At 38.3% G+C, this 23,268-nt stretch overlaps 1 protein-coding gene across 5 annotated transcripts in view; it reads left to right on the top strand.

Annotated features, from left to right (window-relative positions):
• The first annotated feature begins 15,162 nt into the window (after nt 1-15,162).
• The window catches only part of diaph2 (diaphanous-related formin 2), a 368,317-nt gene continuing 360,211 nt past the window's right edge, over nt 15,163-23,268 (top strand). For 3 of the 5 annotated variants that reach the window (XM_020640450.3, XM_065959019.1, XM_020640447.3), the window contains exons 1-2: nt 15,163-15,271; nt 15,916-16,306. In XM_020640450.3, coding sequence (XP_020496106.2) covers nt 16,223-16,306 — 84 coding nt within the window. In that variant the 5' untranslated portion in view covers nt 15,163-15,271; nt 15,916-16,222. The remainder of the gene's footprint in view (nt 15,272-15,915; nt 16,307-23,268) is intronic. The other 2 variants (XM_020640451.3, XM_020640452.3) reach the window with 1 other exon arrangement.

Here is a 23,268-nt window from a genome sequence, read left to right as displayed (position 1 = left end):
TTCAAACATTCATAATCTGATTATTTGTGATTAACTTTTGAAATTGAGCGATTAATTGCGATGAAAATGTTTTAATCATTTGACAGCCATAGTGTAAATTTAGATCATGACAGCATGCTGGGGATCTCCAGTGTGGTGTCTCAACAGCCTCCATTGTGTTTTCTCCCCCCTCTGTTAAACTATGACACACTAATAGTTCTTCCCACCAGGGAAATCTGCTCGTGTTTCCTGTCCCAGAGCTGCCCTCTTCCTCTCTCAGTAAAAAACTCATAGCCTGCTTCTTCTCCTCGCCGGAGCAGCAGAGGTGGATTTCGCTGTAACTCTGTTTGAAGATCTAAAAATAGATCCACAGCATCGGGCCTAATCTGTTGAATTTGACACAACAGGGGCGGAGGGTGGCATTCTGCAATTAGTTAACCTACACAGAGATATGTGTGGGAAAAAAAAAACTGACTCCTGCTGGCATGAGAACACATTCATTATAGGAAGAAGCTGTTTTTGCACTTTGTTTCAAAATGACATTTAGGAGGAGGCTTATATATCTCAACTTGGAGAACATTTCATAGTATGGTGGATTACCTGTTTGTTTTTACTGATTGTCTTGCACCTGTTCAGACACAGCACTCCTAATTCCTTTGTATTTCCTCTGTACAATGACAATAAAAGCCTTCTATTCATTTCTTATAAATTCAGCCAACAAAACATGCTGTTGTGAAAATGCAATTTGTTTAGAATTTGTTTTCATGTGACTTTTGATATTCTAAATTATCTTTGAAAACTGGACAGATACTAGCGGGCTTATTACGTCATCCATTTCTTCTGTCCAAATAACTCCACCCTGAGTGTGCAGCCTTACAGCTTCTCTGTACTTCCCTCAAAAAAATAATATTAAGGAGATTCCGAGATGCAGACGGGACCCTGCAGCCTGAACAGCAGAGCCTGAAGCCAGAGTGAACAAGCTGAATTATTTAGCCCTTGTTAAACCCTGCACTGCCTTCCCTTGCGGTCTTCCAAAAAAATTCTCAGTCTGCTCAGTCGCAGATGCTAACTATCTCTAGCTTCAAGTGCTGAATGACAGAGCGCAGCACCCTTCTCTCCTTTGCTTTCACATTAAGAGAACTGTATCTCCATTTTCGCCCAGTTGTTTGGTCTGGCTGTCCAGTCTTTCAGCAGGCCCTGTAGAGCTGGGTTCAGGTGGATCAAGCACGAACGAAGTTTGCCGAAAAATACTTCAAGGATTGGTTATTTTCCTCAGAAGACCCAGATATGTGTGGTCTCGCCACTCCTTGTCACCTGCTTATCCAACAGGGACATCCTCAAGCCACTCTTGGGCTACACACACACACACAGGAAAATTGTTTTTAGCCACTCAGAATGATCTTCCCAAACAGACTGTCTGCATTTTGTTTTGAAAAATTGGCAGCATTCAATTTTGCCTGTGACAGACAAGGTCCTGTTATGGCACTTGAAAGTTGACAGCTACCTTCTGAGTGACTGACAGCTTCTTAATTTGCCGAGGGGAAGGAGGGTCACAAGAGTGGCACATCCTTGTAGATTAAATTTTTACATATACTTCTTGGCAGCAGGAGATTCCTGTGCCCTGGTATTTAAAATGATAGTGTAACAGTTGGATTGAACTCTTGCTACGGAGGGTGCCACTGTGCACCTTGTCCTGTTTTTTTTTTTTATACTCCACATATAGTCTTAACCTCAGACCCATCAGTATCTCTCATCTCATAGCCTTATGAACATTTCTCATGATTTGTTTTAGTCATGTACAACCCAAGAACCACCTGAAGTACTGACAGCAGGGCTACATCAGTGCTGGTCATTGATGCTGACTCAGGGTTTTTAATGACCTGACCTTAATAATAATGATAATAACTAGATTTATACAGCACCTTTAAAAACACGGGATTAGAAAGTGATTTGAAGAATAGCAAAAGCATAAAATATAACATGTCAAAAGGCTACATTTGCGACATAAAAATGAAGACAAGATACAAAGACACAAACAATTGACACAACATTCAAACACCAAACAAACGTTCAGAGGCCTTCAGCTTGCTTTGCTCGGGGTTTCCTCTCCACATTCAATTGTAGAAATGACAAAGGATTGTTTCAGTCTAACCTCGGGACACTGTATCTCCGGTTTGATGGTAATAGTTCATATTCTGTATCAGAGGAGATGCAGTTAGCCAGCCTTTACATGCTTTTATCGTATAGTTGGTCGATTTATAGAGTCTTTGCATTGTTTAGCCTAGACAACGCAAAGTAACCAATGCAGCAAAATACCCAACAAACATATTTAACCTTGACATGTTTATGACAACAACATAGATCTGCCAAGCAATCCTTCTAATTGCAAACAAAACTCAAGGAACCACGCTTGTAAAATATATTGTATAATTGGTTTTCCAGATTAAATTCCATTAATAAATGAATGGCAATGCTGGACAAAATAAAAACGCTTGCACACCAGATTAAATTATTGAGAAATGTAATATAACACTTTTATATTATTTTTTTATTTCTTTTACCATAATGAAAACAAGGACTAAATTACAAAAGCTTTTTTTATACAGCACACTTCATGCACAAAGGCAACTCAATGTGCTTTACTCAGGAAAGACAAATACAAGGCTCAAATATTCAAATAGGAGGACATCAAGTCAAGGAGAGTCAAATCATTTTTACAAGAGACATAAAAACAATTACAAGTTTTAAAAGAGTTTGTTAAGTGCAAAGATAAAACATTAAAAGTAAAGTGTAAGCTTAAATGCTCATTCAAAGGCACATGAAAATATAAATGTTTTGATCTTAGATTTAAAGACATTTACGTTTGGAGCACATCTAATCTATTGCAGCTTGTTCCAGATATAGGCAGCGTAGTGACTAAATGCTGTTTCACCATGTTTAGTCAGGACTCTGACCAGAGTCAATAGATCTAAGGATTCTGCTTGATTGACACATTTGAAACATGTCCGAAATGTATTCTGGGCCTATACCGTTCAGAGGCTGGCAGACCATTAAAAACACTTGAAAATCTTTTAAAAAATAAACTGGGAGCCTGTGCAGCGATTTTAAAACTAAAGTAATGCCCCATTTTTTTGTGGTAGTTCTCAGAATCGAAGTTGAGGCATTTCAATGAGTTGCAGTTGTTTAATCGTCTTTTTAGGAAGTCCAGTTAGAAGACCATTACAGTAGTCAACGTTATTTAATAATAATAATTTGAAAGACAAATTAACAATTTTAACATGCTGTCTGTCTATGTATGGCTTTATACAACTGTATTATTTATCCCAGACCAATGAGGTCATGCTGTTCCTCAATGTCTAAGACCCACCCGTAGAACTTCCCTAAACCTCCCTATCCCCAACTGGGACGTGCTGTGGAATTACATGATGAGGGAAAGGTTCAAATACACTCTCTGTATTCCTCACATCTGTTTTGAGGCCCTGTGTTTAATTTGTAAAATAACTGCTTTTACAGCATTTTCTTTAGTTTCAGATGTGGCAAGTCTTACTTATTTGTTAATGTCCTCTTTGTAGCGTTTAAATAGTGAATTATCATTTTAGAAATCTTTACATTTCCACAGAAGGCTTAACATAACAGCACATAACAGCACTTAAAAGGAGAGCTATATCATTTCTATATATGTGTTCCATATATCTTAATGTCACATGTCTCTTTTGGATTAAATCTAATAAAAAAAATATGTTTTTACTGTTTTAAGTGAACCACTCCTTGCACAGCAATCAAACTCTATATATATATATATATATATATATATTATTATTTTTTTTTTTTCTTTTTAAAGATATTACCATAAAGATCAGGGACACTGATTGGAAGAGATTGAAAAAGTGCTATTGAGTGTTAGTAATTTCCCCTCCTTCTTATTCAGACATCAGTTGTGACTGTAGTTTCCTCCTGAAGGCTACTTGTTGTGGTCAGGGACACATCGCCTCTCTGTGAATGAGTGAAGTGCTGTGTGGAGCGGCAGTGTGCATACTAAGTGCAGACATGCAAATGTGAGAGAATAGAACGAAAAGGCATTGAAGCTAATAGGCTAATGTAGATATAAATGCACACAGTTTGAGCACTAAATGTAAGAGGCTGTTAGTCATTAAGTCTATGTTCTGTTCTTGTAATTAGACTTTGGGCTCGATGCAGTGTGTGTATGAAAACTTTAATTCCTCTTGTATTTTGGACCCAGTCCCTTCCACTTTCTGAATTGGATGGTGCCTCTAATATGTTTTTGCTGTCATCTTGGGGATTCCAGGTTCCTCTGCAACAATTACATCCTTTGCGAATTAGCATTTTAATTACAAGGTGATTTGGGCAACAGTGCTGAGCATTGAACGATTTCTAATTAAGGAGACTTCCGAAAATTATTCCTGAAATGTATGACTGGAGCAATTTTCAGGAACATAACTCTCCCCTAACAATGAATTTAAATTGGGGGCCTGGTCAGTCGTGTTTCAAAATGTCAACCTAAATCACGTACTTTAAAGACACCTAAGCCACCTACAGGGACAATTAAAAAAAAAAAAAAAAAATCAACATGGAAAGTGGTGAACAGTTAGCAAGTCTGCCAGTTGTTATCTTGATTAAGGTCATGGCCTCCTGCGGGGACTGTCGAGGCAGAAATGAATAATTACAAGACTTTTTAAGCCCTAAAAAGGAAGTAAAAAGTGTTGCACAGTACTGAGTCTTTGTGCCGCACCCTTATAGGAAACTACAGCATAATATCTGTCTGCAGCCTTTTAGAGGAAACTGCAGAGTATGTCCTGACCTGTACTGTATTCATGTGCTGCCCGGCCTGAACAATGGGCTTTTCTCGTGGTGTAGCCGATAACAGAGAGAGAGCAAAGTCGTTTACTGCATGGTTTGTGCACATTAATTAGAAAAAGGGGATAGTTATGTACACATCACTTAGAAGCAGGGCAATACAAAAAAAAACAGCAGAGGGAAGAAGATATGACCGCACCCTTGCTTAAATGATACTAAAAGTTATTATTCACAACGTTTCGACCAGAGGTTTTTTTTGTGAAAACTTTTTTGTGGCATTTGAGCAAGTGTGCAGGCATATCTTCTTCGCTCTTTTGCACATTCATTGCCATCCACTTTCGTCTCTTTAACCAGAAAATCCTGACCCACGCAAAATAAAAAACAGGTTATCCTCCTGTTTATTCATATGTTAAATGTGCAGTTGCATGTTATGTGTTGTGTCATGCTGGATATGCGTCACAGAAGGACTTTGGTTTCTCTACAGTGGTTAACTGTGGTGTTGAAACCTGGAAAGCTGTTCTAATGTCTGATAACCCTGAAAGGACTTAATCAACAATCACAATGCATTTCAGGCACGATTATGTTGAATCCAGGTTATGACTTTGAAAAGAATTCCTTTAAATGCAGTATATCACATGAGAAACTAAGGATACATGTGAAACCTGAACTCTCTTTAAGCATGGGCATTTTATGACATTCTTCTTGTCCCTTTGCTCCTATAGGTCTCCAAAGATCAAGTAAGATTGGCTGAGGGGAATTCCAGAGTTACACAAGACATATTGTGAAAAAAACTATCAAAACAGTGTGTAGCTGTCCCTATTATGGTTATGCTGTGGGGATTTGACAGGAATGATAAAAACAAATCAACACCTTGCATGTCCATGAGCCGCAGGAAAGGCATAAACTGCTTTATAGGAGGCTGTGTGCGGTATGTTAAACATCTGGGAAATGTATATTTCAGAAATCAGTTATAAAACAACCTTCAGCAAATTGAAGTTTGTAAATCTAAGCTGATGACAAAGACTTGATGAGTTGAGTTTTGAGGCTGTGGAACTGCCAACTGCTAAATGTGCTTCAGGGCCAAGTATGAATACAAGATAAGTTATATTGTCTAGTTGTTCTCAACTGGTTTAGCCTGAGGACCCACCACCAACTCCTTGTAGAAATTGTGATTTTTTTTTTTTTTACCTTTCAAATTTATTTGATGAAAACTTGTGCAGTTTTGACCTCAGATGGTACAAAACATGTGTCAGAACAAAGAAACGGATCAAAACTAACAGGTTTATAAAGCACTTTACAGATTTTTTGGACACAGTTATTTTTCCAGGCACACATTTGCGACCCAATGAAAACACCTCTGCAACCCGACCCACCAGTTGAGAACCACTGGTCTATGATAATTGAGAGATAAGATCAAAGTTTCAAAAAAAATCTTTCATAACATGAAACAACATATTACTAATGAAAAGCAGTCCATGAATATGCTTTATTGTCTGAATATGCTTTCTGTTGTCATAGATGTCAACACTCCAGTCTTTCAACCACTCAAAGTTTATTCAAACTGCATGTGATTCTCTCACAGAGGCACCGCTTATCAGCAGGCAAGGCAGGCAACTGCTTGGAGCCCCAGAAAAGTAGGGGGCCCCTGAGAGCTGCCCAGGCCACGATAAATCTCATTTTAAATTAAGTTAGCATGTTCTGCTACATTGCTTAATGAGCTGCGCTAGTAAACAATAATGTGCTTCTCTCCCTGATTGATTGGCGACAGCAGCTGTACTTCTTTCACAAGGGCCTCAAAAGGACACCTTGGGTGAGAGTTTCATACACAAACAACAGAGGAGGTCTCCATGTCATGTTTCCATCAGGATCATCAGGATATATTCTAATCCTCATTATAACCCTATTGCCATAGCATTTGTCAGCAATTTGGGTTTCAATAAGACACTTTCACATGCAGACTTGAGGAGCTGAGGATCAATCCTCTGATTTGATTGGTGTACAAACTGCTGCACAGAACAATTGGCTACGCATTTATCTTATGCCCATGTGCAATCATGAGTTCATCATTTTCAGTGTTTGATCACAGGATCACAGTATTGTCATGGAACAGAAAAAGAAAGCAAAAGCAAGATAAACACTAATTAAACAGATCATAGACTAGACTGTCTTTTTTCCCAAGCTTTTGAGACAAAATTAGCAAGCTTTAACACATCCAACTTAAACAGCCATTCCAGTTTTTGCTCATCTGTCGACCCCAATGATTTAGATCTTTGACGAGCTATTTCATGAAACAATAATTCATATTTTATGAAAATCGGACTCACTTTCTACTTCACCCAAATACCACATCTCACAAAGACTGTTTTATTCTAGAATATTTTTAAATCGACCAACCTCAATGGCCCGAGGAAGAAAACCATGATCTTAACTGTGCGACCAAGAACTGAGGACCTCACAAGTCGTGTATTCACTTTCTTTGTTTTGATCAACCTGCAGAATACTTAGAAATATGTATAAGCTAAACAATGGAAACTATTTATTCATCTGTAATAGTGAAATTGCTGAAATCTTTTCTGTTTTTTGATAATATTAACTCAACTTTAACAAGTTGGGGGGTTCTGTGTTTTGTTTTTTTGCCATAACGCTGTTCGATACTACCACTGAAATTAACTTTTGTCCTCCATATGTTACACAATCCTCTGTAAATATCTCCTTGATATTTTATCAGCTTTCAATTTGCTCTGAGAAGTGAGCAGTGTACAGGTAGAGGTCACACAAAGTTCTTCATGCTTCCTCAGGCTGACATAAACAGGATATTGTTCATAGACTCTGCTGCCACTTCATCTGATGTGCTGCACATCACAGAAATAACATGGAGGCCCATTCAGGTTTTCTATTGAATTTGCATAACATTGACATGCTCCTCTCAAATACATCTTTGTGTTTTTCCCCCATGATGCCGCATGAGCGATGTTTTGAGGATGCCTTTTAGCAACACACTCATGTTGATGGCTTCCATGGTAACAGGTAAACCAACCTTCAGGGGATGATATGCTAAACAGAAATCTTTCTGCAGGTTTCAATATGATGTCATTTCAGTTTGATCTGTGTGCAAGGACAACAACATTTTCATTGAACCTGCAATAATAACTGTACTTGCAATGTGTTTCTGAGGTTATCTGACAATCATTATTGAAAACAGTTACACAACATTAAAACGTTGGTGTAAAAGGGGGGGGGGGGCAAGGCTGAAAATGAATTGTAGATTGCAGCTGCCTATTTATTAATTTGCTTTCTTTTTACCATTGCATGCCTCAAATCTACTCCTGTGACATGAGTATATGTAAAGAGTAAAGAGTATTATAAATGGGTTGTGTAGGTTTTTGTAACACAAAACTGCCTATTTAAAAAATACAAGCCAATATTTGTCATTTCTTATTCAGTTTTTTTTTTTTTTTTTTTGGCTCCATAGTCCTTGAATTATAGTTTTGAAAGGAATATATGAATATCTCTCTCACCCGTAGAGTCGGTCGTATCACAACTGGAAGGTCAAGGGTGCACCCCAGCTACTGCAGCTAGATACCGATGTATCCTTGGCCAAAACACTTAACCCCAAGTGGCTCCCCCGGTTTCGTTGGCAGCTCGTGAATGTGTATGAATAGGATTAGTTAATACTAATGGAAAAGTTACATAGCAGCCTCTGCCATCAGGGTGTGAATGGGTGTGGATGGGTAGGTGAGACCTGCAGTGTAAAAGTGTGCTTTGAGTTGTCAGAAGACTAAAAAAGTGCTATACAAGCTCAAGTCTATTTACCATTTGATTAGGCCTTACAAGGTTATCTTTCAATGAGAAGTACATGAAAGAAAATCAGAAACTAGCAGTGTAAAATTAAAACACAATTCGTCTTTTGTTCTGTGTTCCATCATAAGGAGCAAACAAAATATACAAAATAAAAATGTTGTGCATATTCAGTGTAAGTGATAAGTCTAACTCAGGTTCAGTAGTGTGAAAGAGTTGCCCTAAGTTGGTACAGAGCTCTGCCAGAGTGGAGGAGACCACAGTGCTGCCTTGTTGTACGGTGGTGGTGGGGGGGGGGGGGGGGGGCAATGAATTATTTACAACTCATTTCTCTTTCATCTCTCAGGCCTAAACACAGAGCTCTTTGCCATCTCAGCCAACAACAGCCTCATATCTCTCCGTGTCTTGCGCTTCTGTAATAGGAGGGGAATGGTTCTGCATAAGTGCAACATGCTTTGCAGTGCAAAACAAGTGCAAAGCATGATGGGAGGCTCAGAGGAGACCTTTTGGCTCAAGTGCTAAATAGGAAGTGAAAGGTAAATATGGAGAACAGTTGGCAGAGTTAAAGATTTACATAACTGTGGGACTCAAACATGCACAGTTGTGAGAAGTGAACATTTTCAATCACAACATTGTGAGTTATGAATCCAACCATCTTTAGACAACAGCTTCTAACGGCATACTGGACTAGTTTAAGAGACTCTGTGGTTAGAGACACTACTCATATCCATGGGAAAGTACTCAAAAACATGAAAAGCAATGACATTTCAGACTATTTTTATCTGTATTTGTTTTTTAAGGCCATGGACAGTGATCTCATCATGGCCAAATGATTCTTGGGAAATGTATGCCCCACTTTCAGAGCAGCTACATATATTTAATTATATAGTTTGACACTTTGTATGCAAGCACCCAAAAATCTGAATGACAAGGGTCATTTCAGGTACAATGGGTGCATTAGCCTTGGATTAACACTAAAAACAAATAGTGTACTATGTTATTGCTAAGCTGTAGAATTACCAGTTACTTCACTACTGCATACTATTTTTGTGACTTGTTTGTTGTTGTTTATTGACCTAAAAAAATTGGTCCCTTAGTCAATGAAATGAACTCAATTTGCTTAAAGCTTAAATGTCACAAACTGGCTCCAAGTAAATGACATAGAATGGCATCACAAATTAAACAAGGTTTAAAGAGAGTACATTCTTTACAAGCTAAAGTTTTAAAAACAAAAACATAATAATGCAAGTGTGATAAAGCAGGCATGTAGGCAATGCATGGATGGGTGTAGTTTTGTGAAGTTCAACAAAAACCAAAACAGCTGGTGAAGCAAGAGTCGAAGCCACTTAAATAAGTACAGGTGTTCAACCGTTTACTGATGTCCTTCCCAATTCTGCCTATTGGCTACTGAGCCAAGAACCTAAACCAACCAAACCTATGCAAGCAGAGAGGGCAGGACGTCGCAAGAACTTATTCTGAACTCTACTTGTGCAGTAGTATAGCTTTTTTTTGTGGCGATCTTCCATTAAACCCATCACTGATTTCTCCTTCTGTGGCTCATGTTGTCTCTTTCCGAAACTGCAGGGATGCTGTGCTGCAGTTTCTTGTTAAAGATCCAATAGGCCCAACCCAATCGTGGGTGACATGAGTCCAACATGCACAGATGGAAAGCTGAATGACCCAATTAAATGTTTGGAGCTGCTTGCAAGCAGCTGGACTCGAACATAATAACTGAAACTGAAATACAGAGACTGAAAGGCTTAGCATGTTTTTTAGAGTGTTTGTTGGAATTGGAAATTGGAAATTTTACGGGCTTTTTCAAAGTGATCTGGCAGCATAAGTACAAGAACTTTGGGCAATTTAAAGTCCAGTTTTAACATATATATGTATATGCCTCAATCTGTTTGTGTAATGATTAAAATTAATTAGAGATAAACATTTTTCCTCAACTGAACACACAAGTGAATAACTTAGCATGCAGAACTTTCTGGATGTACTCACTGTATACTACCATTGAATTAAACAATTATAGCTAAAAAAAAAAAAGAGAGTTGTCAAAAAGGTATATTCCAGTGTATTATTTTTGAGCTTTACATCCAGTATTGATTGACCACAATTCAGTGAAGATATGGCTACGGATCATGATTCAATTCACTAAATGGTTTTCTACTAAGTAGTCCATGTTTGTTTTTCTTCAAGGTTACCCTATAGCTTGGGGTACCAACAGAATGGTTAATTTACATGCATATTAAACAAAACTGTAAATTGTAATAAAAAAATCAAAGAAAAAAAAAAAATTATCATGTGATTGTCTTACAACCGAGATTTGCAATACAAGCTAATGTAGCATGTAGCAAGCTTTATCTTGCTATATGCTAACTTCTGTTTTTGTAATCAAACTTTTTAGTATGGTTTTACTGATAAAGATAATGGTTGTTTCCTACGACGAAGGATTAGGGCCACGCACATTTTTTTATTTTTTTTTAATTTCGAGATTAAAGTCTTAAATTTACGAGATTAAACTCTTAAATTAACGAGTTTGAAACCAAAATGATGAAGAAGAACTCCTAAAGTATTTTCCTCTGCAGACAACTTCCTCCAAGTCAGTGTGGTTCTTTCTTTGGAAAAGCCACAGTCTCTTGCAGTATCTTTTCAGGGTGCTGATATTTTATGACAATGTGAAGATGATGATGTGCCAAAAGCATGTGTAGTTTCTGCATATCTGCATAAGTGAAGCCCCAACACAACTATTTGTGTCTGTTATCGGTCTGCCTTGTTAAAGTGTCTCATGTGCAGAGACAGTTTGTGTCCTGTTCATACATCATTTTACAGATAAACAAGGTCTTGCAATTTAAAGTGAAAACTTCTCTTCAACTAATTGTTTTTACCGACTACACAAGGAAGTAGCCTATTTCCTTTGCTTACCTTTAGGACAAGATGCTCCATGTTTGTCATTTGACAACAGGATGGTGCTGCTTTTCTGAAAGACTAAAATAACGACTTTATTCTTTTATTCTTTAAAGACTCAAGAGTTCTACTTTCATAATTTTCACGCAGGCTGGTCTCTAACTTGTTAATTTATGACTTTATTCTCGTAAATTTACGACTTCAATCTCGTAAATTTATGACTTTATTCTCGTAAATTTACGACTTAGTTTCCAACTGACTTCTATGTAAAAATCTTCAGTATGACTCATAAAATAGTTTCATTATTACTTGTTATGTCAGTCTACTCTAGATATTGAACTATGCATTTTCACACCTTACTGTAATTTCCCATTTTGTATTACAGGTGCAGATTAGTAGTTTTTGTTGAATGGGATTCAAATAAAAACTTGCATCGTGACACATAGCGATTGCGATAGCGTCCTGGCTGACATCAGCATTCTCTGCCTGGATCCAATCGGCTTTTGGAGTTGGCTGAAAAAAAGTTTGTTCACAAGTAATTGTTGCCTTAGGTCAAATGCCCTAGCTTTGTTTATTTTTTGCCATCCTTATTTGTTTGCAGGTCCTGGTATGTTTATACCAAGGCCTACATTACTGGTCTAACCTTTAAGCCCGCCCATAACGTTAACATAACAAAAAGGTTAACCATTTTAAGAAAGGGAAGTAAGGGGGGTTGTTACATTTTGAAGTAGGCAACTATAAACACAATGTACACATTTGTGTTAATACGAAATAGTTGAGTATTTAGGTTTAGAACAAAATGAGTTACCATTGTTTAAATTTAGGATGGATTATGTTTTTGCTAACCGTCAAGGGCCCCTCATGCAGCTGGGCCTCAGAGACCCCCCCCCCACCTCCCACCTTGGGTGGCCTTGCATCTATGTATCAACAGGTCCCTCTTTATAATCTCTTTTTAGCCATGCACCAGAGACAGATTTAGATAACTCAATAACTTTTAAATCAGATGCCTTAAAGAAATGCACAAGCATTCATGATTTACAGAAAATACTTTAGACTGAATTTAAAGAGCATCTGATTTTTTTGACCACTGATGCCTTAAAGAGGCCATCTTTGTTTTTTAGTAAACTATCTCAGCATTTTGAGATGTATATTTGTGGCTCAAAAATGTAACTCTTGAATGAACTAGCTGGTGCAGAAGCTCATGGTCTTTCTAAACATTGATACTAGTCTGAATTTACAACTGTTTCCACCATCAGATTTTGACAAATCCATTAGAGTCTAAACTGAGATTGTAGACACATACAGAGGTATAATCTAAGACTTGTGCATAAATTAATTTACTGTTAGTGGAGAACATTTTCGTTATTTTCATCATTCTTAGACTCTCCCTCTCATACCATGTCTCGAGGCTCAATATTCATATGCATATCAGGGACAATGATCCAAATACAGATCAAATGACTAATTTTTATAAGCCACTTTCATGTGGTCACATGTCAATGAAGGACATGTGAGCAAGAGATGGAAGTCTTATTTTTAGACCAAAATTTTCCAGCAGTGCGTTTGTTCGCCTTGTGGTTGGATCAATATTGTGCTTGTCCCATGATATGTAATGTTTTAATTTGGTGTTTGTTTTTCTTAAATGGAGAAGTGAAAATTGTGACAGAGAAGAAAATGTTGCAAGTGAGTAACCGTCACCAGATGTTAGATTAATATCTTTTCAGTAGTTTTCAGTAGGAAAGTTGATGTACATCGTAAAAGGCAATATTTTGCATAATTCTATGCTTGGATATCTGGTGTAAGGTAGGCTATGCCATGACTCCTCTTGGTGATCACATAAAAGAAAATACATTTTTTCAGTGTAGTGTTCAACATTGGTCAGTATTGATCTGAAACCATTACTCTCCTGCTGTCTGTGGGGCAATTTAAGAACTGGTCACAAACTCTTTAAGCAGTGGACAAATCATTGTGTCAGTATCTGTGCAACAAAAGGGCAGCTTCATTTTTTAAATGGTTTATCACCTGGTCAATAAAGCTTCATTGAACCATCAGATACAGAATCAGAGAAGGGAATGCTTATGCCCAGACAATGACTGAACTCATCATTCTGAGGGTTGAAATGGTAGACTGTGGTCCTAAAGGAAGTTGCTTCTAAAAAAGAAAAAAAGAAAAATACACACAAAATGAAAAAATTAACATACCATTTTAACTAGGACAATAGTAATTTCATTGTTTTTTGAGTGGAACAATTCAGCTTCATGACTCACACAATGGTAGGCTCCTGTGCTAAGCTTGAGATATTGTCCTCACTGGAATACAATAACTTTTAGCCTTAACTGTATTAGAGAACATCTAGTTTCAGTGAAGTGAAGCCATATACAATCCTTAGAAATAAGCAACCTTACAAAAGAAAAAGCTGTCACCAGCTCCAAGAGACTATGCCTCCATGCTGTGGCTGTAAAAGTAGGATCTATGCGTCTGTAACTTTATCCCTGACAGGGGGTTCTATCGACTTTTGTGTGTTTACATTAGGCTACGTGTCATGATTTGGTTTTGTATTTGAGTTTCCCTGTTTTATCCCAGAGTTGCTTGTTTCCCTTGTGTGTTTCCTTGTTTTGTCTTCAATGTTTTCTGTTTTATTTTGTCAATTATTATCCTCGTGTATCTCTGTGTTCTAGTGTGTTTTGTTAGAGTCTTGAGTTCTGTGTATCTTTAGTGTTTCATGAATTAGATTGTAGTTGTCCTCAGTGTTTCTTGTATTCCTGCCTCTGTGTGTTTCCCAGTGTGATTGCCCTGATTGTCCTCACCTGTGTCTTGTTAGTCTCACCTGTGTCTGATTACCCTATGTCTATTTAGTCTCTCTGTTTCTTCCCTTCCGGGTCAGTTCATTGTTGTAAGTTGCCAGTGCTGTTTGTTGTTGTTTGTTGTAGTGTCAGTGTTTCCTAGTGTTTCTCAGTGCTTGTCAATTTTTGGATTTTCTCAGTTTGGACATTTTGATAGGAAGTTTTAGTTTTTGCCTTTTTGTTTAAATAAATAGTTTTATTAGTTTATTCTGCACTTGGGTCCACCTCCCTTGTTTTACACACCGAACCGTAACACTACGACTGAAGACTTTATCGTGACCTCTTTCAACACGAGATAAAGTAACATAAACTGATGATTCTCATTAGATTAGGATTGTTTTGGACTGCTTGTTTTTTGATAATACTTTGAGTCGTTATGACAATTGAGTCATTTTAAAATAAATGATTTTGCTTAGTCGAATAGGCCTCTATATGCAAAGTTAATTTGAGTTTAAATAAATAAATAAATTCCAAATTCTGCCTTTTGTCCCGACCCGCACATAGCGATGCTGTTATAATGCACTCTATTATGTAACCAGGCAACAGTAACATCAGCTGCAATAATTACACAGACACGACAAGACTGTGTTTAGTGTAATAACACACAATGACAAACACACACGCCCAGGGTGTGTTTTGAGTCGACCAATTCCCGCCCTGCTTCATATCCGCGGTCATCCTTTCATAATTCACTCATGCATCTATTCTTACAACTCGCTGAATCCTCCCCGCCTGCTGTGAAATCACACTGACCCTCTCCGTCACAATCAGACTCCTCCCCTTCGACGCCACGCCGACCTTAAGACTGTCAGACAAACTGACCAATAGCGACAGGAATTCCCACTCCTTTACGTATCTGACCGGCCAATCAGAACGCGGGTAGGCGGAATCACCGTGGGCCTGGCAATTCATCACGTTTGGTTGCAAAGGTAAGCTCTGGATGGTGATTTTTTTGTGAGTTTGCTTTGACATTTTATGTATTGTTCACACTGTAATTTATAGAATTGTGTTGTAGGTGCTTGTGTGTGCTTGTGTGTGTTAAAATACACCTTTACGATAGGTAAACAGTCGTCCATTCGTGCTAGCCTGGCTAAGTGTTTAGCAGTGCAAAGTATTCAAAGCAGAGAGAACAACGGTGATTTCCTTTATTAACGACACAACAGCTGTTTATTCATTTTGATTCACGGCTGAATTGTCCGGTTTTTTTTTGTTGTAAAGGTCCTGTTAGTGCTCGTTGGAAACTGTCTAGAGTATCCTGACAAGCAAGAAGCATTTTTTTTGTTGTTGTTGTCGGCTTTTACAATGTTTTCACTAAGTTACACGGTTTTTTAAGTTTGCTTTCTCTCCCAATTCATCATATTGCTCATCAGAGGGCTTTGTCTGTTAAGTGCCCAACCCGCATTGATTCAAATGTCTTTACCAAGCCGCCTCAAGCTTCCTCTCTCACATGTTTGTTTACATCTGTTTTCTGTCTGCATGCTATCAAGAATAACCAGGGACACACGTGTTAAAGCAAACATATCGAGATGCAAACTTTTCAATTGTTGTTTACATAATGCTCTGGTTGTTACAGAAGCTGATTCACTGCTGAGCTGAGGAGGTAAAGGGACGGATACAAACCCTACCACACCTCTCCCTCTTCAAACTGCCTCCTCTGTTGGATACTTTTTTTTTTTTTGGGTGGGGGGGGAACTATCTTGAAACTTTCAGCTTGATTTTTTTTTTTTTTTTATCTTCCCTTTTGGACGGAATGGATTTTGAGAAAGATTTTGGATGGTTTTACTGTACGAACTCGTTGTTGAAAGCTTGCTTGTAGAGTTTGCTGACTTTTCAAGGAGTCGCATTCATTCATTTGGAGGGTAACTAACCCCAACACCAAAATGGATCAAGCCGGCGGTGGTGAGGACCCGAATAAACCCTCTAAAAAGAAGTCCAACGAGGACGAGGGTAAAAACAAAAAGCTGGTAGGTACTCGGGGAAAGTGCAGTTGTTTGGGAATAAATGGTATGCAGTGAACTGTCAAATCCTGTAATCTAACAAACAAAGGTTAATTTCACTGTCAAATTTACTTGACAACTCACTAGTTGCAGAAAATTGCACTACTGCACATGGATTCTCTTCATAGCTACATTTAACACTTTCAGAAAGGTTGAGTCTTCAGTGTAAAGTTTTTATAGTTTTGAGTGAGTAAAGTGAAAATAACTCCAGTACAGACAGTAAAAATCATGCTGTCATTTCAGCACATCTCTGTTTACTGCAGGATGAGGCTGGAATAGTTATTGATGTGTTGTTATCACTATTTAATGTAGCCCAATAAGAAGCGGCTAATAGCTGTTAGAGTTGAGCAAAAGAGATAGTGTTTCACTGAGTGCTTTACCTTTGAAAGCACTCAGAGCATCATGTGATTCTTCAGAGATACACCTCCTGACAGTTCTTTTAAGAGCATTCTTGTTGTGACAGTTTGGCCTCTTTAAGGAATATACAAAGAAGAAGTTCAGTAACAGGATGACTCATTGCAGAGAGTGATCTTTAGGAGTTGTGTGTTTTTTTTTTATGGACTTCTTGAGTGTGTCTGATTGATAACATTGTATAATCAGTTCAATAAATGACAGCTTTGTGCCTAACAGCCAAAAACTACGTCAGAAATAATGACATTTACAGCTTCAATGTTGGGTAGGCTTTAGTTTGAAAGTGGGCAACCCTGAGTCTGCATTCCCCCCCTGAGTGTCACAGAGCTATTTCAGTGTGGCGTTCAATGCCTGGAAATGAAATCAGACAATTTGTGGGAAAAGGTGCTGGTGTTGGTTGTTTTGGAGGAAACATTGTCATTCATTCTGTATGAAGACCGCACAATAACTTCTATTCACTCATGCCGTCTTATAACATATGGAAGCAAAGAAAAACGTTGTTGTTGTTGTTGTGTACACAATGTCTTTACAACTACAATGTACGACTTAAGTTGGTAAACTGTAGCCGCAGTCTTGTATTTGCTGTCTTCTAAACTAGATTGAAGTGTGTTAAGTGCATGTCACTGTGCAAACTTTGTCAGCGACTGTAAAAAGAGACTGAGGGTAATTTTCCGTGACCAAAGACAAAAAACTTTGGCAGCTTTTGATCATCATTTTGGACTCGCCACAATTGTCAGCGTGGAAAGCTTGGCTTGCAGTTGATCTGTCTGGATGATGTTGCTTCTCGAATAACAGGCTGTGCTGCTTTGCATTGTGCTCCACAGTGATCTGTGATTCTTTGCTGCTGGTGGGATTGGTTAAAAGTTTAGTTACAGCCACTGATACCAAACAAGGCAAAGAGAAGGGCATGATTCTCTTTCTGTTTTTGTAAAGTGAAAAGGCACAGATGGGCCAAATTGTAGTGATTGCTGACGTAGAGGCTGACCACTGATGGCTTCCTTAACACCTTTGTTGTTTACTTAGGTGGTGTTTTTTTGTTCTTCTGGGTGCAGCTGTCCTAAACACTTAAACACCAGGAGGAAAACAGCACCACTGCTGTTGTGTTTCAGTGAAGGGGAAACAGTCCTAAAACAAGTAATCACTGGTTGTGTTCAGTAAAGTTAAGGTAAGGGAAAGTGGGACCATAATAACTGCCAGACATGAATTCCCAGAGTGGGCAGAAATGCACTCACAGAGCTACCAAAGGGTGTTGTCCTGGGAAATCCTACCAACTGCTTGCAACTCTTGTATATCCTGCCTCCCAAGTCTAATATTGTTCACAAGGGTGTTTTGGTGATGTAAGCTCTCAGCAAATCACTTTTTGTTCCTTAAAGTAGTCTCGGGGCCAGGAACGTTCCCTGTTGCTCAATCCTCTGAGCTGAGCTGTCAAAGGCAAAGGAAGTCTAAAGTGGGGCTGTTGCAGAAATCTTAACAAGAGCTCGACACAGAGTTTCAGGAGGGAAGTCATTTCTCATCCCTGGGTGGAGCCATGATCTGTTTTTTGTTTCAGCCCCACTTTTGAGCTTCCTGAATGGATGCTGTAGCTCAAAATTTGTTTGGAAACAAGAAGTAAATAAGCCTATGTGTGCAAACATGAATGTTTATTCTTATTTCAATCAATGAAGCTTCAAAAAGAAGTATGTCATCTCATTTTTCTTTTCTTATGTTTGGACCCCCCCCCCCCCGATTTACTCATACAGTAAGACTCAATGTATTTTCCTCATATGCACAGAAAACGTGGAGAATGTAGGCTTATGCTGGGTCAGTGTAGTGCAGGGTTGTACAGATGAAGTCCAGACTCGAGGATGGAGTTATGTCTATTCTGAGAAGGATTCACTAAGGTTTGTGTCTTTTCTGATGCAGACCATCTACCAAGCACTATTTGCAGGGCTAATGAGTAAAGTAGACACAGGCACAGCGTGGTCTCTACAAAGTCAAATCAGCAGAGGAGAAACACTGAAAGCTGTATGTTTGTTTTACAAGTCACTGGGCAGGATTACATCACAGCAACACCATTCAGGCTTCGGGCCCAGAAACTAGATACTGAATGCAGCCAAGGACATGAGAATGATACACCGTGTCCAGACATAGTTGGTTGAGAACTTTTCTGCAGTTTTGTAGCTTAACTTTGTGATAACATCTTTTTCTTGATGTTGAACAAAAACATAACATTCCTAAAAGGGGCTGTTGGTGAGCGGTGAAAGGAATTTAGTAGAGCCAGTTTGACGTAAAAGGAGAACAAATTACCCCTCTGCATTCCAGAGTTAGAAAAAAATGATGTCATACAGACAAGCACAAGGGAAAAGTCATCCCAGTACAGCCCTGTAAGAACTGTGTGACTGCGCCTTTTAAAGAGATTTTAAAACTGAAGTACACATTTACTAAAAGCTTTAGCTGCACCTCTGTAAAAGTCTGTAAATTATCTGTTTGAGGTAAAGAATGTTTGATGATTAAACATGTTATTCATAACTTCAAAGCAAACCTCAACATCAGCAGTGTGTTTGGCAGGTATTCTGCAATGAGATCAGTCAGTCAAAGGACTGATTCATTTGTTTGCTTTCAGGCTTTGCTTGTCTGCTCGATTTATATTATCATGTATACCTTTATATACGTACATGTCCTTTATTAAACCAGGTAAAGCCTCATTAAGATGAAATCCCTTTTAGTAGGAGGGACCTTGTTGTGTATTTTACACAGACTTTGCAAGTGGGTAATATTATTTGTGGTTACTGTGGTAGCCTGAATGAAAAGGCTTGGAGATGTTATCTAATTCTTTGAAGTGAGATGGCCAAGATGTCATGACTGAGGACCTTTTTTCAATCCAAAAAACAAAATTTGCCCCAAATGGTGTCCAAAATCCAAGCGGCAAACTTCTGTGTTGCCTCAAGTGGCATTGAGACAACGATGCAGTGACAGGGCCTTTGCAAAATAGAGTTGAGAAGGAACTTGTATTTGGTAGAATATTATCTCATTGGGAGATGAGCCCTGGCATTCAAATAACCACAAAAAAGCCAAATAATAATGAAAAGTATAAACACTATGAATGGTTTTGAGTGGGGTGAGGCCTGCCTTAATGCGTAGTTCAATTATTTCATTTTGGTCTCTAGCATGTAAGCTGTTGTTTCATGTCGCACCAGTTTTAGGTGTTAGTTGAGTGAACATCTATATGCTGTAGATACTTGATCATATTTTATAACTTCAGGTGGGTAATTTCCAGAAACTAGTGAGCCTGACCTAGTTTTTACAATAGGTTAATACAGACTGTAATGCTTTAGTTACACTGGAGAAATTAGTGCTTTCTGAGATTTCTGAGATGTTGAAAAGGGCTTTGAGAAACTCTTTCATGAAAAGCTTTTTTTCCCGACGGTTAGGTAAGACTGCTGCTAGATGAAAACAAGAATTAGGCAGAAGGCAAAATCTGTCATAGTCTCCACTTTGACAGGTTTGTAATATCCACTTTTTTTTGTCAGGTTAATTTAGAGCACCAACTTTTAATGAATGCTTTTTATTGAAGTGTGACTTAATGATTGTATTGCTTGTCATTCGGGGGCCATTAAAGTAATTAAAGCTTCACTAATGAATGGACAGTTGAGCACAACTGAAGCAGCGGGGTCTTTAAAATGAGACCCCAGACATGAGGGAACTTAGTGGAAAACATACTCTACATTTCATTTGCTACAGAGAAAGTCTTGACAGGGCGGCTGTGGCTAAGTTGGTAGATTCGATCATCTCACAAACGGCAGTTCGGGGGTTGGATCCCCAGCTCCTGCAGCCACATGTCCGATGTGTCCTTGGGCAAGACACTTTACCTCCCGCTGCTTCGCCGGTGGTGTATGCAGTGTTTCCCCTAGGTTTACAGCGTTGGGGGGGACAAGCCAACATGCCGACATGGCGACACAAACACTTGAAGGAATCTTGGTGTTCATTAATGCGTAACTTTTAATGACAGCTGTCCTGTTCTATCGGAAAGGTATCCTTAAATGACTTATTTCCCTGATTTCCGACTCTATCCACTATCCTATCTCTACAATAAAGGCACAAAAGCCCACCCCCCCCCCCCAAAAAAAAAAAAAAATATATATATATATATATATATATATATGCGCACAAGGTGCAGTATTGAACAGTAGAGATACTGCACACAGTATTGCACATTAGGCTCCGACTATTATATCCAGTTTATTGCATACATGGTTTCTTGAACAAATTGTTGATAATATAATATGGGATTTAATATTGTATTTCCTCGATTAGATTAACATTAGTCGGTAGTTTTTCTCTAAATATTTAGAGAATATTTAATATACTATTACAGTTCAAGTTTGTTTTTGCATTTAAACCTACATTCTTGAAGGACATAAACTATTTGTTTTTCCTAACCTCTTAAGAGAGATTATGAAAACTGTATATTTATTTGGAAGACGACTTTTCTCCCTTTCATTTTTACATAGGACAAAGCCCTTGTAAAAAAAAAAAAGAAGATATTTTTCTATCAAACAAGCACACTGTTATTCAGCAGTGTTGTTAACATTTGTGCTCTTGACATTTTTGACAGTATCACATTGTGAATCATATTTAATGGCTCACTGTGCCTCTGTTGTTGGAAGCTGTGGCATTTGAAGCTTCTGTCACTTTGATACATGAGCTTTAGGGGAGCCTCAGGGATCATTTTAGGTCATGTCAGCACGTGGTTAGTACAAGTTGCTAGCATCACACTCACTTGAGGCTGGTGTGAATGAGCTTTCTCTTGTTAGTAAATCTCAACAAGTCTTTGTCACGTAGTCTTTTCCAACGAGCTTCAACCTGTTCATCTCACTGTTAAGTTATGAGTGGATAACCGCGATTGTGTTTGGAAGACGTGTGAGAAACGGCAGGAAATAGACCATGTGTGAGTGTTTAATGGTATACAGGAAGTTGAGGGGAGGAAGTGGTGAAGAATGCTTTAGTCACACTAAAGAGAGTGACATTAGAGCCGTGTGAGTGTGGTTCTTCCACTGAGATATGTAGGCTACATCAGTGGGTACGATCAAAGACTTGAGAATGTGAAATGTATTTCTCATTCTGTTTCATCTTACACATCCTGTGTTAGACATATCTTGAAAGCTCAGAAGTTTTCTCCATGTAATAAATGCATGAATCAGCTTTGGATTTGCTCAAATTGGCATACACATTAGCTTGATGATTCATGAAGTAGCTGTGTTTTGACTGTTCAACTACAGAGTCTGATGTAGGCCAGGATGAAGTGGTTTCCCTGCACTGCTATTATCACAAAACATGAGAAAGGGAAGCTTTCCTCTACTTGCCAAATTTGAAGGTGTTTATAATTGCTGCTTGTCGGTATAAATTGGAAAATCATATTTTGATGGATTGTTAGACAGCTGTATACTTTCTCATCTGTAAGAGTTGCAAGTAAATGACAAATTGTGTTATTTTCTGTCATATAAAGTGCATTATTTGTTGAAAGGAATTGTGCTGTGATGCAAGTCTTTATCCGAGTATTTGAAGAGACTAAAGCTAGTGTTTTTTTTTAAATCAGAGAATGAATCAAAATGAATCCTTCAATTATATAAATTGACATGTGCAATAAACCTATTGATGTAATGAGGGGCGCTGTGAAAAGAGGTCAATCCAATAGGACAACATACTGGGAGACAAAGCAACTTGATACACTGACTTACACATGCAGGCTGATGATGATAGCATGATTCCTTTAATAAATATCTTAAGAGTCATGGTCCACAACTGATAAATCACAGTGGAGACATAAGCAGCATAAGCTAATGTCCATGACCATTTTCTCAAACTGGTTAGGACAAGAAGAAAGATTTGTAATCGCCCCTAAAATGAATCAGAATAATAGCTGTTACATCATTGTGGCTGCAGCTTTAAATGTCTTTATAATAATACAATAGTTTTTTTTTGAACACAATCACATTTTGTCTGTAATTTCATGATCATTTTAAGAACTGCCCACACTGAAACATTTGATCTCTCTTTTGTGCTGGCTGCATATCATGCCAACCCTCGAGCTTGGAGTACTAGAGATTTGCTTTCAACACAGACAGAGATAACCTGAGGGCAATGCTGTGCTAGTCTGCAGTCACATGGTCAGGCCATTCAAATCTTAGCTCTGCTTGCCTTTGTGTGCTTCCCCCCCCCCCCCCACCCCCCGATTCAATAGTTGCTGTTTCTGGAAACAGCAAACTGTACCAGTCCTCTGCTGAAATAATAAGGCTAACCAGACTCATGCCCTTTTAAAGACACTTAAGCTCTTGCAGAAATCAACTGCATTAGCAATGGTTTATTTTCCCTGTTCTTTTGCAAAGTAATTACCGTACATGACCTGATATCATTTTTGGGAAGTTTTGGATTTATTACAAGCTTTTGAGTCAACACTGCGCCTGAATGTGTCAGGATTTAATTTATTAGTTCAGGAGAATAACTTGACATTCTGTGCTTGATTTAGATAGCTCCTAATC

The sequence above is a fragment of the Labrus bergylta genome, chromosome 9 (genome assembly GCF_963930695.1).
Source record: "Labrus bergylta chromosome 9, fLabBer1.1, whole genome shotgun sequence".
Taxonomy (NCBI): Eukaryota; Metazoa; Chordata; class Actinopteri; order Labriformes; family Labridae; genus Labrus; species Labrus bergylta.
Note: the sequence above shows the minus strand (reverse complement) of the source record. Positions and strands in the feature narration are given on the sequence as shown.